This window comes from Metschnikowia bicuspidata, assembly GCF_001664035.1.
Source record: "Metschnikowia bicuspidata var. bicuspidata NRRL YB-4993 chromosome Unknown METBIscaffold_5, whole genome shotgun sequence".
Taxonomy (NCBI): domain Eukaryota; kingdom Fungi; phylum Ascomycota; class Pichiomycetes; order Serinales; family Metschnikowiaceae; genus Metschnikowia; species Metschnikowia bicuspidata.
In genome coordinates this window covers 903028-925675 of record NW_017387735.1, presented here as the reverse complement: position 1 = coordinate 925675, position 22648 = coordinate 903028, and the positions used below count along the sequence as shown (strand labels likewise).

Sequence of the window (22648 nt, the reverse complement as noted above, 5' to 3'; positions counted from 1 at the left end):
TCCATTACCTCTTCGATCAATGCAGAGAATAACTTTATCTTTGAATTTATCAGGATGAAGAAAAAAAATTAATAAACATGTGCTCGTCCATAAATCGCAACTTGTTTAGCTTTTTATTAGATATCTTTCTATGCTGGTGTTTCATTGGTGAGCACAGATTAGCCTGCGAGAGACTTGAGAGGGTAACTCGACGACCAGGATTATGCATGTAGCTACTGCTAGAACATCAAGCATGCTTTAAGCTTCCTTTTATCAGAAAGCCAAAGAAATTTTATTTGTCGTTGGACCTTTTGTTGCAACTCGATTTGAACGTGGTTAATAATTACATTTCCGTATTTAATAATTATTCTCACTCTCTGATTTTTTCAAGAAAGATCTCCATCAGCGTGGAATACTTTTAAACAAAATAAATTGACGCCTTGTTACTATTAGACCACAGATAATCACCAGATATATGACCTGTAACTATTTAAGTGATTTTCCCTCGGTCGTTTGAAAAGAAAACACGCAAGTGACAAATTAAGCAACTGATGAATCATACTGAGAAGCGCACGAGATTCTGCGACTACAATTTAGTGGCCGGCAACTTTTCTTCTGAAACTCATTCACAAATGTCGGCGCAAAACGTACTAACCCCTTATATCAAATCATTATTTCTTCAGCCACCAAACTTGACGCCCGATGATTTTGCTACCGTGCTCAGGTACATTTTTCAAGGTATCTCTTCGGACATACAAACCTCTGCATTTCTAACTGCTCTTCGAATGAGAGGACTAGACCACGAACCTGAATTCATCGCAGCCGCCGTATCGACGATTTTGGAGTTTTCTGACATTGTTCCCACCTCAGAATTGAGTGAAAGTGGGTATATTGATATTGTGGGTACTGGGGGAGATGGCCAGAATACATTTAATGTATCGACATCTGCAGCCATTGTAGCCGCAGGGATGGGTCTTAAAGTTTGCAAACATGGCGGAAAAGCTTCGACATCCACATCAGGCTCAGGGGATCTCCTCAAATCGCTAGGTGTGGACCTTTCGGTGGTCAACAAGAATACCACACCTCGTATTGTAAGCCAGTCGGATTTTTGCTTTCTATTTGCCCCTGCTTTCCACCCGGGAATGGCCAAAGTGGCGGGGGTTCGGGCTCAAATTGGCGTCCCCACGATTTTCAACATCTTGGGTCCTCTTTTAAACCCAATGCCCATCCGTGCTAGAATCCTCGGTGTATTTTCAGAGCAGCTCGGTGAGTCATATGCCAAAGCTGCTGCGGAGTTAGCCAAAAGATCAGACGTACACTCCAAAACCATGGTGGTATTTGGAGAAGTAGGACTTGATGAAATTTCACCGATTGGACGGACAAAATGCTGGTTGATCGATGCAGACGGAGAAATAACCATAACGTTCATTTCTCCCCAGGACTTTGGGTTGCCTGAACACAGCTTGAGTCTGGTAAGGAGTGGAACGCCTCAGGAAAATGCCGATATATTGACCCGTATCTTGCTGCAAAACGACCCATTATATACCATCAAGGAAAGAGACAACCACCCCTTGGTTGATTATATTTTGATGAATGCTGGTGCACTCGCGGTCGTCGCAGGACTTTGCGATAGCTGGAAAGATGGGGTAGCCCAAGCTGCCCATGCAATTACGTCCGGTTGTGCTTTAACTGCTTTGGAGCGCTTTAAATCTGCTCTTGATGAAGTAAGGCAGCTGGCTTGATTGGACAAATTGCCTTGAATCGTCCATCATTATATGATAATATTCATGCGGAGAACTAGAAAGTAAAACCGCAACGAATATTCATATTCTCCACAAGTTGGAAACGCCTCTACACATTTAGGCCTATAGAAATACTGATTATTTATTGCCTAAATTTTAAAGATACTTTCTTGTGATTAATCCTCCTGCGCTTATGCAGTGTCAAAGCAACGCTGCCAATTTGCAGAGATATGTCGTGCGCGCACAAAATAAATCCACCAACCACGGTCCTGAAATACCAGTCTAGCATCAACACTTTGAGAATCAAATAACACAGACGCAACATGGCCCACTCACCACCATTAAACATATATGCTATTACAGCAATGGGCACGTTTGTTGCCACTTACTTGTGGATCAAATCTCCTTTGAAGTATCGGGGGGCATCTGAGAATAGACTTAGTCCAAAGGCTGATCTCGCTTGGAGAGAAGGTGCTCAAAAGTGGCTTGATAACAAGTCCTGATGGGTCAGGTACTTTATTTTCACCAGAGGCGTTTTTAAGTTAAAGTTCATAGATTTGAATACATGTATATTGAGCGAGTGTCGAAAGTGGCGTAACTTAAAACGGCAGAAGTGGATTGATCAGTTTAGCTTTAAAGTCGCTAAAGGCGTGGCTCTTGCGAAATCGTCCCGGAGCTGGAGTTTTACAAGATCGCTTTCCAATTTGATAAAGCACCATAACCACCTTCTGAAAATTTCAAGGAATTCCAATATCGCATATCCAAGCGACAAGTAGTCATATCCAAACAAGAAATTGCCAACATGATTCTGAAGTCTCAATTTAATCTCGGTTTCTTTTATGACAAATACCTTAAACACCCAAATAAAGCGAATGACAAAGTCAAAGAGAATTACAAGGTAGTAACCAGGATACCCTTTGCATACCAATTTGCTGGGACTACGCAATAAAAGCGCCTCTCCAACATTCAGTCTGAATAGAATATCAAATGCTTCGAATCCCCAGTCCATTTTTATATCCCAAATGAACAGGTACATCGAGCTGAATGCCAGGAGAACATACCACCATCTGTTTAACTTGTTTAGGGTTTGGGATCCATCTGCATCCGATACAAGTCCCATGTTAATCTTAATGAGTAGGTTGATGAGCACAGGTCCGAGCAGTGCCAAATACTTACACATATTGAGAAGGTGTTGTCTTTGACGTGTCGACTTGAACTCATACCAACACTGCTTCATTCTAAGAAGCGCTGGATATGATAAAACCAATGCTTCCACTTTGTTGTTGTACGTGATATCACCTGGCATAAGCATGACCCAGAGGAGTGACGCAAAGTCATTTATAACTTTTGAGTAGGAGGTGAGTGTATCAGAAAGCAAAATGTCGTTCGTTCTCATGGTTGCAGAGTTGATGCGACCCACAAGAACTCTTTTTAACGTCGCGTTCACCCTGTTTTGACCCCAGGTGTCACCCAATCTGAAAGATGTATATAGACTGATTAGAAGCAAGCACGCCGGTAACCATGTAGCAGCAAGTTCAAGAATAGGAGAGCCGGGTAAAACTATTAAACACGTCCAATAGACAACTAAACCCGACGAGGTGAAGGTGAATGTCTTTGCAAAGGTCTTCCGGATCCCCATGATTAATAGCATATTTTCGCTGGATTCGGCTGAACTCACAGTAGCCATTTCCCCTGTGACTACCTTTACGTCATGCCCATCTCCAGAGAACTTGTGGGAAGAATATGCAAAGTTCAATAAGGCCAAGCAGTTTACCAGGAAGCCATTGTAGATGACCCACACCAAGGAGTAAAAAAGGAAAACACCTAGTTGGAACATTATAGCAACACGATGCGGCAAGGGAATCACATCATCAAATGTCAACGGAGACAAACTCCGGTCGATCATGGTCTACTAATGGTGGTTGGACAGTTTCGAGCTCGGGTTGAACTGGGAGCGCGCTCTGCATGATACCCTGACACGTACCGGCAACGCTGGGCAGCAAAACAAATCTGGCCGAGGCGAAAATTGGGAATTTCAGATGTTTACCAAATCCCGGGACCCCAGCACGAGATGAAACACAAATAACTTACGAAAACAAATCCTCGAAGAAAGGTTCAGTCTTGATACCGACACGCGGGTTCAAGATCTAATACAGAACAAAGACTACTCGTATAATACGACTTAGCTCGAGTGGGAACTACAACACCCAAACCAAGAGGTGAAAAAGAAGAGCTCGAAACAAGCTTCAGCCACGTGTTACGTGTAAACATTTAATCATGAGTTGTCATGTTTAGCATGAAAAAAACATCATTAGCTTGCGAGCTCCTCAGAACCAACTCATTCAAAGAAAAAGTCAGAGAAAAAGGCATTGCTCAAAATGATCTGATATTGTTAGTTGTGCCACTAGAAGATTAACTCTTGCTTTTTACGATGTCAGAATTTTCAGTGTATTAGTCGAGTCGGTCATCGTCCTGAAAAGGATCCTCCGTCTGGGGCGACAACTTGTCATCATGTAAAGTGCAAATGGTATTTGAAGAGATTGTCACATACATTTAGACTGAATCCACCAGGGCACAAATACCGCCTTCTATCAAGGGCCGTATTGGCATCCAAATGATTCTCAATCTGCTTGGAGAAAAGTCCGTATGGAAGAATGTGGTTAAGCTCCTCGAGAATTTTTCTTTTTATGTTTGATGCGCGATTACCCGGAGATGGACAAGACTAATAGCGGCATAGGTCTGAATGGCTCGCGTGAGGATATCCTGCGGATAACCCCAGACTGTATTCTGACTTGGGCCGCGGGCCAATTCATGGAAGTAAAGGGTAGGCCCCAAACATGCCTCTAATTAAACTCGCACAAGAGCATTTGATTTGATTTTTCTCCTGATGAATATTGATTGTTTTTCAAAGCAGATTTTACTTCTTTTGTCCAAAAGAGCGTGGCCTTTGCCCAAGTCATCGTAATCGTATCTCTGGGTTAGGCTTCCTACTGATCAATCTTCACGAACCCAAAACTGTATTCCCATATGCACTAACTCATTCTTTCTTCCTACTTTTTAACTTGTTCAACTTAACCTTCCTGTTATTCTCTCTCCGCTCGGTCTTAGTCAAGTACCTGAACTTTTTCTTCTTTTGCTTCTGCTGCGGCTTTGATACTCCACACACCACAGCGTACTTTTTCGCACGCTCAATCGACTTCTCCAATACCTCCTCGGACTTGCTGAGATTGACGTTGTTGGTTTGGGCCATGAGGTCTAAGGAAGATTGGCCCACTCTGGCAAAGTTGGGATTCTCAAGCGCCTCGACAGTCACAGTGGTCTCGTCATCCACCACCGCATCGCCCAATGCCTCGAGATTGTCTATTTTGTAAATCTGTTTTTTCTGGAGAATCCCTTTGAGAGGTTCATCATCCGAGGCAATGTCGGATGGCTTTTCTTCATTGTCTTGATCGTCGCTACCAAAGCCCTCCCATTGCTCCTCATCATTTTCCTGCTTCAATATCTCGCTGACATCCAAGTTTTTGGCCTCCTTCAACTCCTCCATCTTTGCCTCAAATTCCTTTTGTTTCTCTTCCCGAATCTGTTTCCTCTCCTCGATCTTGGCTAGTCTATCCTGCTCTTCGTGGAATTTCTTGGCCTTTTTTTGTCTCTCCACCTTTCTTTTATGGAATCCGGTCAAGAACTCATGCCTGGAATCTTTGTCAAAAACAACCTCCTCAACACCAAACTTTTTCGTCTGCTTACTACGGTATTTACTACCTCCAGTAAGAATATCCCGATTCGTTCTAGGGGATGGTTTTTTGTTTGCCATATTGCAATTAAACGATTGTCTGGTGGCTTAACTAGTGCTACTGGAAAATTTCGCGATGAGCATTCAGTACCAATCTTGAGCATTCCCCACGCGAGGAAAAAACCTAGCGAAACAAGGTAGAGATATATAGAACAGTAGAGATCGGAGGCCCCACACATACTTCATCTTCTTGTTCAGAACAAACCATTTTCTTTTTTTCCTCAACACTCACCTGCTGACTCTTGAATATCATCGTTAACCATGGAAAGTATAGAAGATGTTAGTGCATTTGTGAGGTCGTTGGATGCCTCCATCGACAACCTCAGCGAAGCATTAGACCCCGTGTTCTCCCAAAAGCTAGAAGATCTCATTTCGAACTGTCTGCTGCCACAAGAAAAAGTCAAAATTTACCATTCTCATTTATATACGGTAATCTCAATTCTCTTCGCCTATATCAAAGTTTTGGGAATCAAAACAGAGACACATCCCATCATGAAGGAACTTAACAGAATTAAAGCATCTATGAAGGCGTTTAAAGAGATTGAAATATCGGCAAACAAAAGAGACGATGAGTCTAAGAAGTCGGCGGAGGCTGCCAACCAGTTTCTTCAACGAACCTTGGGAACTGCCGTGGGGAATGCTGCCCCTGACCATCTAAAATCTCCTGCGATCAGTTCAGCTAATTTCAAAGGGACGCATACAAAGTTCACTGATGAGGACAATTTGCAAAATGAAAGTCATCACACGCGGACAAAGACACAGAGTAAAGTCACCAAACCAAAGCATCGGAAAAATTAGTTCCATATTTAAATTATACGATTTTTATGTGTCAATATACCTTAGTTCAAAAGAACTCATGAAATATATGTTCTTCTTGCAAGTGTTTTTCCACGACAGCATACACCTCCATTAATAGATGTGGAAATTTTTCATTGAAGTAATTGTAAAATCCGGACGGCAATGGGCTCATCTGACTTTGCAATTCTGTGGGCATGTCATTGTAATGGTGATACTTATTCCTCAAAGCTCTTAACAAGTCCATAACCTTTTCAGTGTGGTATTTTCGGTATTTTCCCAAGTTTTCAATGAAATTGGAGTTAAACTTTCCAAGCCAGTCACCCTGATGGACTTTGAAGCTGATTTCTTCCAAAGTGAGAAGGAGATCGCTAGGAGGATCTCTTCTTTCGATCTCAAATCGATCACTTACTTTCAATAGAAACTCTAGTTTTTTGCCCGTGCTCCAAAATAGAGGATGCTTTAGAATAGCCACAGTATCCGGTCTCATTTTTGGATCAGTGTGTATCATCAAATTGATCAAATGAGTCGCCTCCACATGATCCCTGGGACATCCTCTGATCAATGGCGACAAGTCACAACTGCCTTTAATAATGTTGGCTTCACGAAGATATCGGTCACCAAAAGGATGACACCCGTCAGTCAAAATATAGAAGAACACACATCCAAGCGAAAAAATATCAATGGCTTTGGTCAATCTCTTCTCTATTTCGACAGAGGTGAAGTTTATGTGGTCCCGATTTTGAGAAACAAGAAACTTTTGAGATATATCGCAATTACTGCCAGGATGAAGAAGCTCAGGCGCTCTCCAGCCTGACGTTCCTGATGCAGCAGTGTGCGTGGTGGCGCCGAATGAAGACTGATCGGCATCTAACTTTTTGCACAAACCAAAATCAGAGATTAAAAGTCTAGTGCTCAGTATATCAAAATGTGTCTTCCTTTGAGTTGTCTCCCCTAAAAGAATGTTTTGCGGTTTCAAGTCTCTATGCACAATCTTCAAAGAGTGCAAGTAACTGAGTCCACTAGCTAACTGGTGTAACAAATCGTTACGACTAGTAATGTTGAGCTTGGATTTTTGCGGGAGGAATCTCTGTTTTTCAATGAGATCTTCTAGTGAGCAAACACAACGCTCTAAAGCAATATAAAGAAACTTCTCTTTGAGGTTGGATTGCGAACAAAAGTATCGAATAACATTGGGATGATCATCACTTTCTTGTAGTAGACGAACTTCATGGTTTGCGATGTCATAAAAATCAAAAAGCATTCTTTTAACAGCGACGGGTCTGTTCTCAAATGTTCCTTCATAAACAACAGTTCCATGAGACCCATATCCTAAAATGTTATTGGAGATCACTAGATTCTTGTCAATCTGAAGCTTCTTCAATTGGTTGTCTGGCTTTGCAAATGTGTTGACGAGTGAAAGAGTGGAGATAGCATCGTCCTCGAGAAGCCGATCATTTTCTTCATCCATAGTTATCGTCCCGCTAGCATCGTCCGATGGTATTGGAACTGACGATTCTTCATCGTCACTTTGTAGTTTTTTCAGTTTTCCACCTCTCTTGCCCCCTCGGCTTCCTCTTTTGCGTTTCTTTTTGGAAGTACCGACGAGGCCTTGATCATCCAAGTCTTCATCAACCTTTAAAGGTATTTCAGATGTTCCTTTCTGATCATCGTGAACAACAGAAACTCCTGGGCTAAAAACATTTTGAGTATTTGTAGTGGTTTGCAGCAACCCAGCAGACTGCTGAGAATCTGAACAGTCAAGGAAATTTGGTTCAGCGACTAGCACTGTTTCTCTAGACGAGGCTTCAAGCATATCTTGACTCTCGGAAACTTTTATTTCAGTGCTTTTGATTTCCGACTGGTGTGATTCATCTTTCCAGTGCTTGATTTGGGTGTGTTCAGGGCTCAAATACTTCAATTTTTGTGCGATCTTAACAAATGCTATGAGAAAAAGAAGTAAAGTGAACATGACAATCAAGTCTTCGGATATGCGCCTAAAAATCAGTAGTTTTTGAGTGGAGATAGAATCAATTGCACTGCTGTGTTTGTGATAAGTGACAGGCAAAAAATCGTTTTTTGTCTTTTGACCCCGGTGCACATCCTGATGTGAATTGACCACCGCCAAGTCTCTTTTGGAACTTTCTTCAGCCAATGGAAAGAAGATGCCATCCATGAGACTTGGAGCCTGTCCATCCCTCAGGCTCCATTGAGAAGGATTAATCAAGTCATGAGGACTCCCGCCAATACGTTGGAATTCATCACGCCTAAACTTGCTACCTGGCTGATAGGAGTTCGCTGATGACAAAGAACCATAGCTGTGAATCCCACTCAAAAAAAACACAGCATCAGGCTCATGAACATTGAAAGTGCGCATTTTTTCGATCGCTAGGTGCTCCAAAAACCCTTTCTCGTATTTTTGCAAAGCCATCTCATAAGGTGATGTGGGAGCAGATTTTATGAGCGTAGGAAAATTTCTATAGCTCATGGCGTACCACTGTGAATTTTGGGCTGTCTTATTAAGAAAGCATAATCCAAAATTCGAGCTATTGGGTCCATCTGCCACATGTTGCAACTGATTAAATTCCTTTGCTGGGTGGGGGATGGCGATACTGCTGCCATTATCGAGATGACTGAACACATCAAAAACAGTCACTGCCATTGACGGAAGCCTACTCATCCAAGCCGGCGCACCCAGGGCGTGGTTGAGGGCCAAAAGTGACTTATCGTGGAAAGGAGTGAAGTAGAGCTTATCGACAGAGTCACGGTTCTGGATCATTAAATCGTTGTCAATATTGTTTGGGCCCCAATGTGCGTACGTCACGTTCCATACAATGCTGGAGTCGACTTTGGAATGTATGGAGAGTTCGTATGTTGTTTTCCCTAGCATGATGTGATTGGACATTCTGCTGATATCTTGATTTATGCCCATGTATTGACTTGATACGGAACAAGAGTCAGAGTTCAGCTGCAGCCCAAACATATTGGTAACTTTTCCCGTAGACTTATCGAGGGTGTAGAGAGATGTTTTTCGAGCTCCAGTGTATATTTTGTCGTCTCCATTCAACGAAAATGGTGACTCCATCACCAAATTCTTGATGGAAGTCGGTAGCTTATTGAGACCGAACTCGGGAGAGAAATAAAAAAGCGAGCCATCCTCAAAAGGCTCCACAAACCAAAGTATGTTGGAGCTTGTGTCTTTTTTGAAGCTTGATCCCAGAATATGCACTAAGGGCTCGTCAATTGGCAATGTCCACATACTAGCTCCAGTTTTTCGATTTAGCCCATGGAGACTTCCGTCAACATCACTCACAATTATGAGCTCATCGAGCTGCCAATCAGACAATACCCGTGGTTCTAACGGGGATATGCTTTCGCTAAGAATACCACCGGACTGTATTGCCAGATTTGGGGATATTGTCGGCTCTGAGACAGTACTTTGCAACGTCCGTGCAGCAACTGACACGGAAATGTAGATCAACGAAATGAAAATATAGAAAATTGATTTTGTCATTGGGAATAATCTTACCAAAACTTTCGACGGCTATTCTGTCAAAGGTAATCTCTCCGAGGGAGAAATGTGAAGTGAAATGCAGGGGGTTTAGCAAAGACCAGCGATTGCAAACCCTCTTTGGGGAATGGATTCTCAGCTCGGAGGCAACAAAGAGAATGATGCCGAAATGAAAAGCAACAAGGATAGAAACAAAGTGGATCGAGTGAGATTGAAACGGACAAGTGAGAAACAATTGAGAGTATCTGCAAGTCCACTCAGAGAGAGTCTCGATCCAGGACTCAGAGAAATTTGTATAAGAATGGGAGCTGGGTCCACTCAACAAACGTATCTATTGATTCACTCGTATGAAAAATTATGAGGTTTGAGTAGTCTGGCGTGTTAAATCTGGTCTTAAAAGTATGGGCTTACGGTTTGCGAAAGTACAGCGAAGGCTAATTTTTTCTTCCCTTTCACGCACCAAATTCCAAATTCACTCGCATGTTCTTGCAATAGCGATGCAGGGCCATATGATATGTTCTTCCACGCAGAATTGTGACCTACACTGGTCGATTATACTACGTTGAACTCTATTCGAAAGAATCATTCGCTCGTGTTCACGATTAGGGATTATCAGTGTGTCTCACTCAGTATGCTTTAGAACTTGAGTTACACCATGTTCAAATTGGACGTTTCTTCTTATTACCCTGCCTATGTTTAAGTGGCCCATGCTCTGTAGTTCCTCTGTTGCATGTTTCCATTACAATCAGATAATTCCTTGACATAATACATCAATCCGCTTTTTTGTCATCCGTATTATTTCTTTGAAATTTTCATCGGCGTACTTTTCATCGTACATTTTCTCATGTCGTGCGTCTGGGTTTCCTTCTCCCGTCCTCGCTGAGATCCAATTCCACAATTGCGCTTCATTTTGTTTCCTGAATTGCTCGTCGTTAAGATATATCTCCAGAGAGGGCATCATGACGTACTTGTTGTTGCCTAAGAACACTGTTTTGGAAGCAGGCGCACCACTCGATCTACCCCCCATAAGACTTACTAGGATATAGGAGTATAATAGCGACAAGAAAAACAAAACAACGCCACCAGTGGCAGTGCTGTTTAACATTGGAATCTGAATAGGAATTGTCTGTCCAATATGATCCAAAATCTCAAGAATTTGCTTGTAAAGACTTCGCGGTTCTGGAGTTTGCTTGGAAGGTTCTGGGGCTTTGCGAGCCGATTGACTTTCAGACTTGTTTCTTCTTCTCTTCTTCTTTGCTGTTCCCGAGCCACCACTACGGAGAACATCAGTCATTGTGTCTGTTAGCACCTTCATGGAGGATTTTTGACCGTCCAAACTGCCTTTCTCTACCGCCAGTTTTATCCAGGATTTTGCACTCCACTCGACAAAGGTATAAACAGTCAAATTTGTGGTGTTTTTTGGTCCCCAAGTGAAATAAAACCGTGTTTTTACCTTGAAAGAGTTACCCAGGGGCACATCTAAGTTTTTTGTCACTTGTTCTAGTTCACAGTAGCTCGCGAAATCGAAATGATGGAGGGTCTCTGTGATGTTGCACTTAGTTTGTTTGGGTCCAATCGGACCGCTTAAAGGCTTAGTATACGAATACTCTCGCTCTTTATGCTGGGAATCGAGCTCTGTTAGCTTTTCCTTGCTAATATCAAAGTTCTTTCCCTCTTCCAAAATTTTCACAAACGCAGAACTATCAGGGCCATACAATAAATTGTATACAACACCTAGTGGAGCATTAAATGTATGTTGTAAAATTTCTACCTCGCCATCCACTTTCTCATGTTCAAATGATGTCTGAGAATGGCGTTTTGGACCCGGGTTAGGAAAACCTTTGAAAATACTCTCGCCTGTTTTGTCATTCAAAGAGGGTTGGGGGGCTTTGTGACCATCAATGCTATCAGTATCGATATCAGACTCAGTTCCCAGTACTGAAGAATCCTGTACACCTGTCGACCTTTTCATGTCTTTAAGTTTACTCTTTTCGGAAGATTTAGACAAAAAGGTTATATCATTAGCATCACTGGTATGAAGCAGACTCTGATCATCTTCCGAAGTTTTTGTTGACTGGGCAGAAGCCATTTCATCTGTATTTCCCAAATCTTTAGTGGTTGATTTTTTCGACAAAGGCTTCCTCCTGCTTAGGCTTCTTCTTGATTTCGTAAAGCAGTCGGCACTGTTGTCTTGTAATGCATTGTGCCATACTTGAGTTATCATGTTGAAAGTTGTATCACGCGAGAGAAAAGTCGCAAAAACATATTTCTGATGAAGTGTACGAATCACCATGCCATTGGGAAACAAAACTGCGGTAGATTTCTTTTCAATTTGGATGATTTCTTGAATCGGTACAACGAGATTCGTGACCCATCCTAAAATATTTGAGTTGAAGCAGATATAATTCGGCGAGAGATACATTTTTCCATGCACCAAAATATCCTTCGAAAGAGCACATGAGACATCTGCTAAGAGATGCTCACTGGCGGGAATCTTCTTGAATAAGTTATGGAACTCTTTGTCTTTTTTGGGATGGACGTGGAGCTTTGATGGGCTTTCAAGAATATGGTCAAGCTCCAAATTTGAGAACTCGCTTGGATTGAACGTATGACAATCGGTCCCGTCAGTTTCAATGGTGGGCTCGGAGGATAGCGATTCTACAGTTGAGCCATTGGAAATTGATTTTCGTCTGACAACTTTGCTGTCTTGGGTTCCAGACACAAGTAGCGTATTGTTGTACGTTTCTGCCGGAGAAGGCTCTCTTTTTCCTGACTCATCTGTTGAATAGCTTGAGCGTTTATGCAACGATTCCTTCGTTTCAAAGTGAACAAGCGAGAGGTCTCCATCACCCAAGATATGTATGGGAGAAATATGCTTGGGCTCAAAATGGACATTAGACGTACTCAACGATGAAACGTCCCCAGTCCCCAGTTGTCTCGCAAAGGATATGTCGTTGGAACTCACCTCCAGATTTTGTGACAGAAGTGGAATGGAAACCAGAAGTTGCTGCAGTTTTCCCACCGTGTCCTTGGAGTTAGTGAGGTCGAACGATTCGACCGAGGCTCCGTGTTTTGTCTTCATCATATTTGCGGCGTTGTGGGCAGCATTCATAAGCGAGGAAATGAGGCCATTGGACTCATCTCGGGGCAATGCGCTGGTAGCATTTGCGTCTTTGCTTGTAACAGATTTTAACTCAGGGGTTCCATGGTATGAGGTTTGGAAAGTTGGAAGATCTTGCGATGTTTGGCCACTTCTCACTGATGGAGATTCAACGTTTGCGGACATGCTTCGTTCATGGATGATGCATATACAGATGTGCTTTTATTTTGAAGGTTAAAGGAATCAGCAATAAGTGGCTGATGGGATATGTGAAAGACAGATTTTAAGGAGTTCCAGTAATTTGTAGCTGAAGCTTATGCCAGCAAGCAACTACAGTACAAGCAATGAGAAAGTATGGGTGTCTGGAAACAGGGTGCGGAAGTAGCCGCAGTGCGTGGCTCACTCCGCGCTATAAGGTACGGGCAACCAAAAAGCCACAGCCGAGTTCGGAACTAATGATTTTCCTTGCAACATGATAGCTTTGGATCTGGGCAACGTATGCTTTTTTCCAAAGAATGGTACATGAATACGTATGGACCTGCTAGATGCTCCTTTTAAAGTCCAAAAGAACCAATCAAGAGACCTCGCACCTGCAACTACAGCACGTGACCAGGATAGGGACAATTTCATGTTCTTATTTGGGTATACGTGGATGCCTGATCTATCTATTTTGACGTTCACCACGCGTCCAGAGAATACATTGACATGCTTCTTTCAAGTACTGGGCCATCACTTAAAAATTGGGGCCAAGAAGGATTTGACCGCCTGTGATTGCTTGTAGCTAGCATCGTAGTCAATTGAGAACAAGGTAAGGGAGGACTTGCATTTTTCCTCAGCCAACAACCAAGACTCGGATGGCAAATCACAGTCACCAAAGACACACTTAGTGGTGGCTTCATACAGACCGTACTTCCAGACAGGCATACCGCTGGTCTCGTTGAAAGTGAGGTCGGGGATCTCGGAGTCGATACCAGTCATTCTCGTGTAAACGTACTCTGGGTCGGTACAGTCTTCACCCACAGCAGGGAAATTGACGTTGATACCAGTAGTAACTGGAATCATGTTTGGTCTGTTCTGGAAAGACTCAAATAAGGTGTCCACAAGATCAACAACCTTCTTGGCCAAGATGTTAGCACCAAAATTGGTGTCGTTTTGGTAGCTGATATCATCCTGGAAGAACGAGTTGTTGGTCATGGAACCAGAGAACGCAATTCCTGGAATGCCTCTGTTGACAGCGGAGTAGATGGCACCAACAGTTCCCGACAATGTGTACAAGCCAGGAGACAAGTTGGTACCCTCATTGGGGCCACCAACAACCAAGTCAATGGTTTTGTTGCCGAAGTACTCTGGAATAATGTAGTTCAAACCAAAGGCAACACACGAAGATGGGGTACCATTGAAGTACCAGATGTTCATGTCGTTATCTTCATGGCCCCAGGAAGGCGCACCTGCGGGTGGGTAGTTGAAATCACCGCCAGCAGTTAAGTTTTTGCTAGTAGGCAAGCCGAATTGACCTCCGTAACCGGATCTTTGTTGCACTGGGGCAACCAAGATCACCTCGTGACCGGCACTCTTCAATTCTCTATAAGCTGCACGGATGTTGGTAGAAGCCCAACCGTCATCATTAGTAAGCAAAATGGTCTTGTTGGAAGAACACTCGCTCTCATTCGAAACTGGAGCAGAAGAGACCGAGAGAGCAGTAGCAAGAGTAGTGAAGATCGAAGAGAGTCTCATTGATTTTAGTTTTGGTTAGATAGACAAAGAGAAAGATTTCCAGAGTCATGGGGCAGACTGCCTGCTTTTAAGTCACATTGAGCCTATAGCCATCATTGAATAAGGTATTGGCTTCAGGCATGATACGAGCCAAATTCGGAATTAGGCATAACATGGACCCGGGGTTATTGCGTGGCATGCATACAGTCATGTCAAAAATTGGCACCTCTATTGATGTGAAGCCACGCGGTTGTTGCGCCGCTGACAAACGTTGGCATCAGCAGAAAAAAATAGGAGTCTTTTGCCGGAATAGAGATCGTGTTTATTAGCCTTGCCCTTTTCAGTAAAGTACTTGCATGACTGTTTTGGTTTCGTGATCCTTTTGAAGCCGTTCGGTCGCAAGACTGTCTATAGCGGGGCTCTAAGCCTGCTTCCCACGTGCAAGTCGGAATTCAAATATTAGTTGTACCTGAACTAAGGCCCCACGTTGCAATTTCATGTATGACTGGGCGGTTTTGAAGAGCTGTTTTACTTTATCTAGCTGTGCGGCTTGAGAAAAACCGGGCTGCCTTGGGCCGACGTCTACGCGCAACCATCAGCGGAGATATAATGCTTCCGATTGAGTCGCTGAAATTCATTGGCGTCTCTGTTTCAAACCGTAAGCTCATCGACAATTTTTGCTGATTCAATAAACCAAATGTCAATTCTGTGCGCTTATATATGAGATATGGTGTGAAGCTGAAGTCGTTTATGACATCGCTCGCGTACACCTGTATCGTTTGCATAGTAGTCCTTGTCATTTCGGCTGGTGGTCGTGCACTCGCAACTGGTGTACTCGCGGTTGGCCGTCACGTGAGCTTTCCCCTCAATTTTTGGCAATATAATATTCCCAACCAATCATTCAGTGTTTACTTTAATATGAAGCACACGAAGACAACTCAGAATATATTCGCCCGCTAGGTCAGACTCTTACCCAAACCGACTTGACTGGTTTGTCCATTCTTCTCCGTGCACCAAAGCACTTTCAGGCGTGAGACCCACCTCGGTACTCGCGCACATGCCGAAATGCCGAGACTACTCCATAGATAGTGTCGGTCGCATTGATATACTCAAATATCCACAGGTCTTGTACGCCACAAACAGTCGCCCAGAGTCACAATCGTTGCAAAGAAAATTATATCGACACCATGCCGATATTGTCAACATTGGCGGCGTTCTTCCGCCGTCATAAAAGAAAGCTTATGTTCACGTCTGCAGCATCAGTCACGGCATACTTGTTGTTCCACCAGTTGGTGATAAAACGGTTCCGTAATTTCCAGAACTCCTTAAGACAAGAGCTATACGTGAAAGAGCAGATCAAGAGAAGGTATATTCAGACTCAAACAGATTGCTACCTCACCATTTTGGCATTATTACCAGTACTCACCCACCCCATCATGGTACATTTGCCTACCGAATCGATCACTTCTGCACTCAAGCGGAAGAAAAATGTCAATCGGGAAATGAGTGACTCTCTAACTACCGAGAACTTGCTAGCACATTCGGAAGAAAATCCTTCCCTGTCTTCTTTGGATATGCAGCATCTCATGTCCAAATCCAAGTTGGAGTTGTGGAACGACTTGAAAGTAAAATCCATTTCCCGCATTCTCGCCCTCATCTATTCTTCATCTGGTCTACTTTTACTCACTAGATTGCAGCTTAATATTCTAGCAAGAAAGTCTTACCTTGAGCTGGCCATTGCCATGGCCGGGGGCTCGCCACAAACAGGGTCGCAGAACTCTTACGACTATTTCATTGAACAGAGTTATTTGTCTTTGAGTTGGTGGTTGCTAAATCACGGGTGGCTAGAAATTTCTGACCGTATTGAGAAGCTAGTTGAGCGCAAGTTTTCTGGAATAAGTCCCAAGACCGAAATGACAATGGAAAAGTTCAGCCAAATGTTGTCGGAAATCAATGACGATGTGTTCTCTGACATAGAATGTCCAGTAATGCATCTGATCTACCCAATCAAGTACGATGACTTGATAGAGACTCTCATGAGTACCAACCCTGAGCTTGTCAGCGAGCTTGAGGGAAAGGATCTGAACCTTGTTAAATTGGTCAATGAGACTAATTACGTTTTGACAGACGCATTCACGCTGCACGTATTCTCGAAACTAGTTCAAAGTGGCCTCAGTACCTTGTACGAGAACATTCTGATACAGCTTAATCCCGAAAGCCAAGCGGGACGTGCCAACAAGCTCGCGACCTTCTTGGCCCAGCTTTCAGTACAGTCAGCTATGTTGGGCGATTCCCAGAGCTATTCAGTTGACAGCGAGATTCCAGGCAACGCCTATATAAATAAAATCAATGATGTGGATGAACTCGAGGAATTCAGTGCCAGCATTTACTCAAACTTTGAGTGAGCTTGTATTCCGAGATCCTCTCCGGAGACCCATGATAGTTCCATAAGGGGTTGTGACACTAAGAAATACAAATATTTAGAACTATTTACACATTTTTACTGTGTTTTTTATTTTATTTTGCAATTCACTCATCCCCTTAAAAAACCATGTTGATTCCTAAAATAGGTTTGCTCAAGCATTTTTTTGTCTACGCGTTCTTTAGAGTGAGGCCGCCGCACCTCGCAGAATTGGACACACAAGGTATCAAGTAATACACATATACGTTTTTATTCCACCAACAAAGCACTTCACCGCTCTTCAAATACGAACCATGCCCAAAATAGTCATCATCTCCTCCGATGAAGAAAGATTCCCCGTTGATATCGAGGCTGCCAACAAGTCGGTTTTGATTAAGAACATGATTGCTGACTTGAAGCCGGACTTGGACGAGGGTGATGGCGATGACGAGGACTTTGAAATTCCCACGCCAAATGTCCGGGCCAATGTGCTTAGCAAAGTTTTGGAGTGGTGCGAGCACCATAAAAATACTGTTTTTCCAGACGACGATGACGAAGATGCCAGAAAGTCTGCCCCTGTCCACTCTTGGGACAGGAACTTCTTGAAGGTGGACCAGGAGATGTTGTATGAGATAATCTTGGCCGCCAACTACTTGAACATACGGCCGCTCTTGGATGCGGGATGCAAGATTATTGCCGAGATGATCAAGCACAAGTCACCTGAGGAGTTGAGGAAGACTTTCAACATCGTCAACGACTTCAGCCCTGAGGAAGAGGCCGCGATTCGTAAGGAGAACGAGTGGGCTGAGGACAGATAAGGAGATTACTTAGCACTTGCTTAGCCTTGGGTGAGTCAAAAATACCACTTGGTAACAGGCACTATGAAATACATCGTGTAGTTTAAACTTTTTTTATGACAGGAACCAAGCCGATGGAAAACCAGTGGACAAATGCCTGCGCCTCTGGCTTTTTTGTAAGTATTCAAGAAGAATGTTTTCTTTCCACGCAAGCCGCTCGTCTGAACATAGTGCCACGTCTTACGTGCCCCTCGCGAGCACTGTTAATTATGGAGAGACATATTAGACACGCCCCCAACTGGATGGGGCAAAAGGTTTGTTTGTTTACATTTATTTCCCAAAAACCAGTGAAGCTGGAGGTTCTACAGTTTGCGACTTGAAACTCTCAAATCTGGCTTTACCGAATGTCACTCGAGTCTCTGGATTTTATCGCCTGGGTCCAGCTGCACTGTTTCCTGCCTAAACCCGGCCCAAATTCACCAGGTCAATCAACTCTCACGACTGCCCACAGTGCGCGGCGCAGTGCAGCTTTCGCAGCATTGTCGGTTTCATACTACTGGAAATTCTTTCTCACAAGTGCAACACATCTTTTCGCAACATCAGTATGGATATTGAAAACCTACATCACACCGAGGGAACCAGCACCAACACGCGGGAAGACTTTATCTCCTCTCCGCCCCCGGCTGATTTACCTACGCAGGATTTGCAGGACCTGGGTTTATTAGACATGACCGGGCCCTTCGAGCCGGAAATGATCGCTAATCTCCCGCAAATGACAATCCAACAACTAAGTAAACTAGAAGATTGCATCAGCGATGAGTTTGCGCTGCTTGCGCGAGAATACGTCCAGGCAAGAAAATCACGGGTGGAGTACATGCAAAAAAACATCGAGTCTCAAATAAGAACGTTTCAGCAAAACGACACTTCGTGGTCCAGTTTTTACAACCAACAAGTTAAGCTCATAGACACTCTCACGAACCTTACGGAAAATAACGTCATTGGAGACAACACCTCCTCGTGTCATCAGAAAATAGACGATACTGTTCTAGAAATTGAGACTCAGCTCAAACAACTCACCGCCAGTATCGAACTGCCTCTAGATTTGGACGTTGTGTTCAAACATGAACTGGGCGATTTACCTTTTGCCGAATACTTCAAAGAAATCGTAGACCTACACAAAGCTCAGCTAGTGGCGCTGTTGCATCACATTCAATACCAGTCCGACTTAACGGAGAGTATCACCGAAAAAAACAGAGTGATTTTTTGGAAACAATACAAGGCTGATGTCTTGCAATACAAAGAAAAGCTCATCAACCAGACCTGTCAGGAACTTGAAAATCTACATAAAGAATACCATGGAATTAGCTCTGAAGCCAATGAGGCGAACACGAACTCGCATTACTACAGGTCTGTCGTTCCAGTTGAGATGTCCAAGGCAGATGCCCGCTGCAACACACAATACCTCTTGTCCACAAAAAACCTCGACAAATATCATGGATTTGATAACATATATTTCAGAAATCATAGAATTGAAATCACAGATACCAAGAAAGCTGTGCAAAGAAGATTTCAAGAGTTCCTGGATCAACAAAACCAATATAAAATTGCTCAGCTTGATTCTGTGGCAGTCAAACTTGCGGGTTGTATGGGGCTCTCCAAAGAAGAGGCAGAGAATGATCTTGCTCTGATGAGACGGCGCGATGGATCAACAATTGATGAACAAATTCACCTAGGTGAAGTAATGTGCGATGATGATCTGGACTTCTCGTCGTTCAGTCAAGAAGAAACATATGACTCTGACGTTGAAGATTACCACAGCATATTGGACATGAACAGACCTCCTATAAGGATTGACGCCACAACTCCTTGAAAACTCATACACGCATACGAGACAGGAAGCATAAAATTACCATATGTATCAAGAAACCCTATGACCATACTATTTATCTATCAGTAGGGCTTTACAATAATGGCGCACAGCATACTTAGATATACAGTTACGGCATGATGTCCCAATTAAATCAGATCTTCTCAAGTAAAATGCTGGCATTTGCCAACCCAGCCTCTTTGATGGTTTGGCTGATACAATCAAGGAGCTTTGGTTTTCCTGCGCACGAAATGGTAAATCCCTCGTTTCCAATTCCAAATTCTGACTCCTCGGTCTCGGAGAGAACATATTTAAGCCATTGATAAAGGGTGAGTACTGTATCTTTCTCCGGGTCAAATTTATGAATAAGGCGTTTTCCGTTTGGGAATCTTATTTGAACTCTTGTCAGTGGACTAGAACCAGGTTCCGCATGTTTCTTCGGCTCAATGGCTTCAAAAGGATCTAGTGACTCTTCCACTGAGAGTGGCATTTCGTTGTCTGATCCAGAATTTGAGCTTGCTTTCTCAATTGTACCCGCACTGCCACCCATAGATTGCTTCATGGCGTACTCAATCTGTTGCTCTTCAGTCATGGCATCTGGGTCAATCTTAACATCATGCTTCACCACTGGATTACTAGAGCCCGGCAAGAGGGAGAACTTCTCCAAGAAAAGCTCAACATCAGACACCCATTCTTCGACATTTGGAACAACACCATCAGACCACTTGAATACCCGCTCTCCAGTCATTGGGTCCAAGATTGAAATATGAGGACAGGAATCAACCGAGTAGAAATTAAGGTAGCTTTGACCATGGGGCGAATCGTTTTGGTACTGTAAAAATATGAATTCGCTGCGAACGATTTCCTTGATGGAAGGGTCAGACCAGAAGTCTCTGTTGAGAACTTGACATTGAAACTCGGTTGGGTCCTGGATGTTGACGAGAATCCACTTCTTCTGTTCTCTGCCCTCTTTTCTTGCTCCGTCGAGACTCGTTCTTAAGATGAGATCGAATGGTGGTTTGAAGAGTTCTGCCAATCTCCTCTGTGTGGATGTTAGTTCGTTCAATCTTTCTCTTTGTGTACGAAGTCGGCGATTTGGTTGGGATATGGGCTCCTCGTCCAGATCCACCTCGATTATGTTTTCTTCTTCTTCATCCAGGTGCAATTCAACGATTTGATCTTCGCTCTCGCTGTCATTCATATCCAAATTTTCATCAAATTGGTCTCCATAATCACCATCTTCATCGAACCTTTGGTTGAATATGCCCACCCTGCCGGCTCCAAAGATGGCTCTCGCGTGATCTACCCCGGAGTCGTAAGCCGGGAAAGAATCTAGCAATGTTTCATGACGGTGGACGTTTGCATCGGCCTCTCGTACTCCGTTATCTTCGTATGCTTCCAGTTGCAATCTTTGTGCAAGTTCCTCGTCATTTCTCGAAGCCAGGGGCGCCGCTTGATTGGACCCGGACTCCATATACAACTGCACGGCATATTCAAGGTTGCCACCACTCACATCCAAAAATTGTTTGGCTAAGGCAGGGTCATCTGTGGCTGTGAATGCGAGGAAAGTGTCAATACTGTCATCCATATTCCGTAGAAAAGTTATTCTTCAAGAAGGATCAGGTTTGCTTTCTCGCTATGTTCTGAGTTCAAGAGTGAGGTTGAGTGCGCGAAGATGCGGGTTCTAGTAGTAACCGGGTCTTAACCATGGAAGCGGGTAGCCGAATTGTTATTTATTTTCAAATATTTATATTAGCATGGACATCCACCCTGGCAAAAAGCCATGAGTTCATCGGCATATTTTGCTTTTTCGGCTTCTCTTTTGTTCTGTTATAAACTAACTTAGTGAAACTTTGGTGGTGGAGTTTGATGTTGGCACATCGGGCAAGGCCTTACCCTAAGGAACGCTATTTAATCTTTAATCTTCAAATCAAGTTCCTAGCACAGGTTATAGTACTGTGCTCTTAGGATGGGCAAATTGGTTTTTATATAAAGAGGGGAGGAAAATTACCTAGACATAATTTGTGGTAGAAAATGGACATAATCCGCATTTGCGTGGGCCCTAAACCGTCATCAAGCTAGCTGCACTACTAAGGTTTAGACTCGAGTCATTTCCCCATGTGTTTCGACTGATTGTTCAAAGAGTTGGCTTAATCAGGCTTTTGTAGGCAGATATGCCCAAATATATCATCTCCATTCACAAATAGGAAAACAATGCTCTCCATGTGCTATATACACGTATCCCTTTATTCCCCTTCATAACTTTCCATCACGCGTCAGGTTATTTAAATATAATAATGCGGGGCTAAGAAAGCGACCATGAGCAAAAGTATGGCTGGTTAGATTTTGGTGAGCCAAAAAACAAGTGTTGACATAGAGCTCAGAGCTACGTGCCGTCTTAATCTTTGCCTTGAAAAATCTGTCACTGGTGAGTTCAGATTGAGTGAACCAGCTTACGTTGAAGACCTACTAGTTTTCGAGAATCATCGCAAGGCACGCAGCGAAGAAAAACGCAGTGCACCATTTTGTTCTCTGCGCTGCTTACTCCGTCACACACACGTGCATCCGCTAAGGCGACGAGCAAGGAGCCTACACTAAGAGATGACCAGCCGGCCTCCAGATCAACTCTTGAAATACCACGCTTAGTCAGGAATCCGAACTTCAAGAAGCTAGCATCACGAAGCATCTGATTCTGTCTCTGAAGTTCTGCTATTTTAGCTGGGGACCTATCTCACCATCACATACCTAAGGGCTTCGAATTCCTTCTCTAGCTCCGGCCTCCGACTCGCCTAAACCTGGTTTCACCAATCAGTTCTTCACCCGCAAAGTAAGCATTCTGGGTCAGTGCCTGTCTTTCTTGCAAATACTAGATTTTTTTTTTTTACCCTACAACATACATCATTCTTCCTACAATTAATGACCCCTGAACGAACTTAACACATCATCATACCAT

The 22648-nt window shown here is 43.4% G+C and overlaps 12 protein-coding genes across 12 annotated transcripts; 6 read left to right on the top strand and 6 right to left on the bottom strand.

Moving 5' to 3' along the window:
• Nucleotides 1–611: 611 nt before the first annotated feature.
• TRP4 (anthranilate phosphoribosyltransferase) lies at nucleotides 612–1721 on the top strand (the record flags this gene model as incomplete). Its single annotated transcript, XM_018857927.1, has 1 exon — nucleotides 612–1721. One exon carries the CDS (start codon nucleotides 612–614, stop codon nucleotides 1719–1721), a length of 1110 nt encoding a protein of 369 aa, XP_018710637.1.
• A 323-nt stretch (nucleotides 1722–2044) lies between these two features.
• Nucleotides 2045–2224, top strand: METBIDRAFT_45395 (uncharacterized protein; the record flags this gene model as incomplete). The annotated part of the gene is made up of 1 exon (XM_018857913.1): nucleotides 2045–2224. One exon carries the CDS (start codon nucleotides 2045–2047, stop codon nucleotides 2222–2224), a length of 180 nt encoding a protein of 59 aa, XP_018710636.1.
• A 119-nt stretch (nucleotides 2225–2343) lies between these two features.
• ERD1 (Erd1p) lies at nucleotides 2344–3627 on the bottom strand (the record flags this gene model as incomplete). The annotated part of the gene is made up of 1 exon (XM_018857837.1): nucleotides 2344–3627. The coding sequence occupies one exon, from the start codon at nucleotides 3625–3627 to the stop codon at nucleotides 2344–2346; it is 1284 nt and encodes a 427-aa protein (XP_018710635.1).
• A 1075-nt stretch (nucleotides 3628–4702) lies between these two features.
• Nucleotides 4703–5557, bottom strand: METBIDRAFT_33066 (uncharacterized protein). The gene has a single exon (XM_018856210.1). It carries the CDS (start codon nucleotides 5530–5532, stop codon nucleotides 4759–4761), a length of 774 nt encoding a protein of 257 aa, XP_018710634.1. The 5' UTR covers nucleotides 5533–5557; the 3' UTR covers nucleotides 4703–4758.
• Nucleotides 5558–5772: 215 nt separating this feature from the next.
• On the top strand, nucleotides 5773–6309 carry METBIDRAFT_45105 (uncharacterized protein; the record flags this gene model as incomplete). Its single annotated transcript, XM_018857878.1, has 1 exon — nucleotides 5773–6309. One exon carries the CDS (start codon nucleotides 5773–5775, stop codon nucleotides 6307–6309), a length of 537 nt encoding a protein of 178 aa, XP_018710633.1.
• Nucleotides 6310–6355: 46 nt separating this feature from the next.
• Nucleotides 6356–9802, bottom strand: IRE1 (bifunctional endoribonuclease/protein kinase; the record flags this gene model as incomplete). Its single annotated transcript, XM_018854681.2, has 1 exon — nucleotides 6356–9802. A coding segment is annotated over one exon (3447 nt), but the record flags the coding sequence as incomplete, so codon positions are not given.
• Nucleotides 9803–10562: 760 nt separating this feature from the next.
• Nucleotides 10563–12899, bottom strand: METBIDRAFT_44872 (uncharacterized protein; the record flags this gene model as incomplete). Its single annotated transcript, XM_018857846.1, has 1 exon — nucleotides 10563–12899. One exon carries the CDS (start codon nucleotides 12897–12899, stop codon nucleotides 10563–10565), a length of 2337 nt encoding a protein of 778 aa, XP_018710631.1.
• Nucleotides 12900–13390: 491 nt separating this feature from the next.
• Nucleotides 13391–14800, bottom strand: PHO100 (Pho100p). The gene has a single exon (XM_018856209.1). It carries the CDS (start codon nucleotides 14649–14651, stop codon nucleotides 13647–13649), a length of 1005 nt encoding a protein of 334 aa, XP_018710630.1. The 5' UTR covers nucleotides 14652–14800; the 3' UTR covers nucleotides 13391–13646.
• Nucleotides 14801–15623: 823 nt separating this feature from the next.
• On the top strand, nucleotides 15624–17190 carry PEX3 (Pex3p). Its single transcript, XM_018855059.1, has one exon. The coding sequence runs from the start codon at nucleotides 15818–15820 to the stop codon at nucleotides 17033–17035; it is 1218 nt and encodes a 405-aa protein (XP_018710629.1). The 5' UTR covers nucleotides 15624–15817; the 3' UTR covers nucleotides 17036–17190.
• A 155-nt stretch (nucleotides 17191–17345) lies between these two features.
• Nucleotides 17346–17849, top strand: SKP1 (SCF ubiquitin ligase subunit; the record flags this gene model as incomplete). Its single annotated transcript, XM_018859059.1, has 1 exon — nucleotides 17346–17849. One exon carries the CDS (start codon nucleotides 17346–17348, stop codon nucleotides 17847–17849), a length of 504 nt encoding a protein of 167 aa, XP_018710628.1.
• A 706-nt stretch (nucleotides 17850–18555) lies between these two features.
• METBIDRAFT_45324 (uncharacterized protein) lies at nucleotides 18556–19698 on the top strand (the record flags this gene model as incomplete). The annotated part of the gene is made up of 1 exon (XM_018857906.1): nucleotides 18556–19698. One exon carries the CDS (start codon nucleotides 18556–18558, stop codon nucleotides 19696–19698), a length of 1143 nt encoding a protein of 380 aa, XP_018710627.1.
• A 151-nt stretch (nucleotides 19699–19849) lies between these two features.
• On the bottom strand, nucleotides 19850–21283 carry METBIDRAFT_45295 (uncharacterized protein; the record flags this gene model as incomplete). The annotated part of the gene is made up of 1 exon (XM_018857904.1): nucleotides 19850–21283. The coding sequence occupies one exon, from the start codon at nucleotides 21281–21283 to the stop codon at nucleotides 19850–19852; it is 1434 nt and encodes a 477-aa protein (XP_018710626.1).
• Between the last annotated feature and the right edge of the window lie 1365 nt (nucleotides 21284–22648).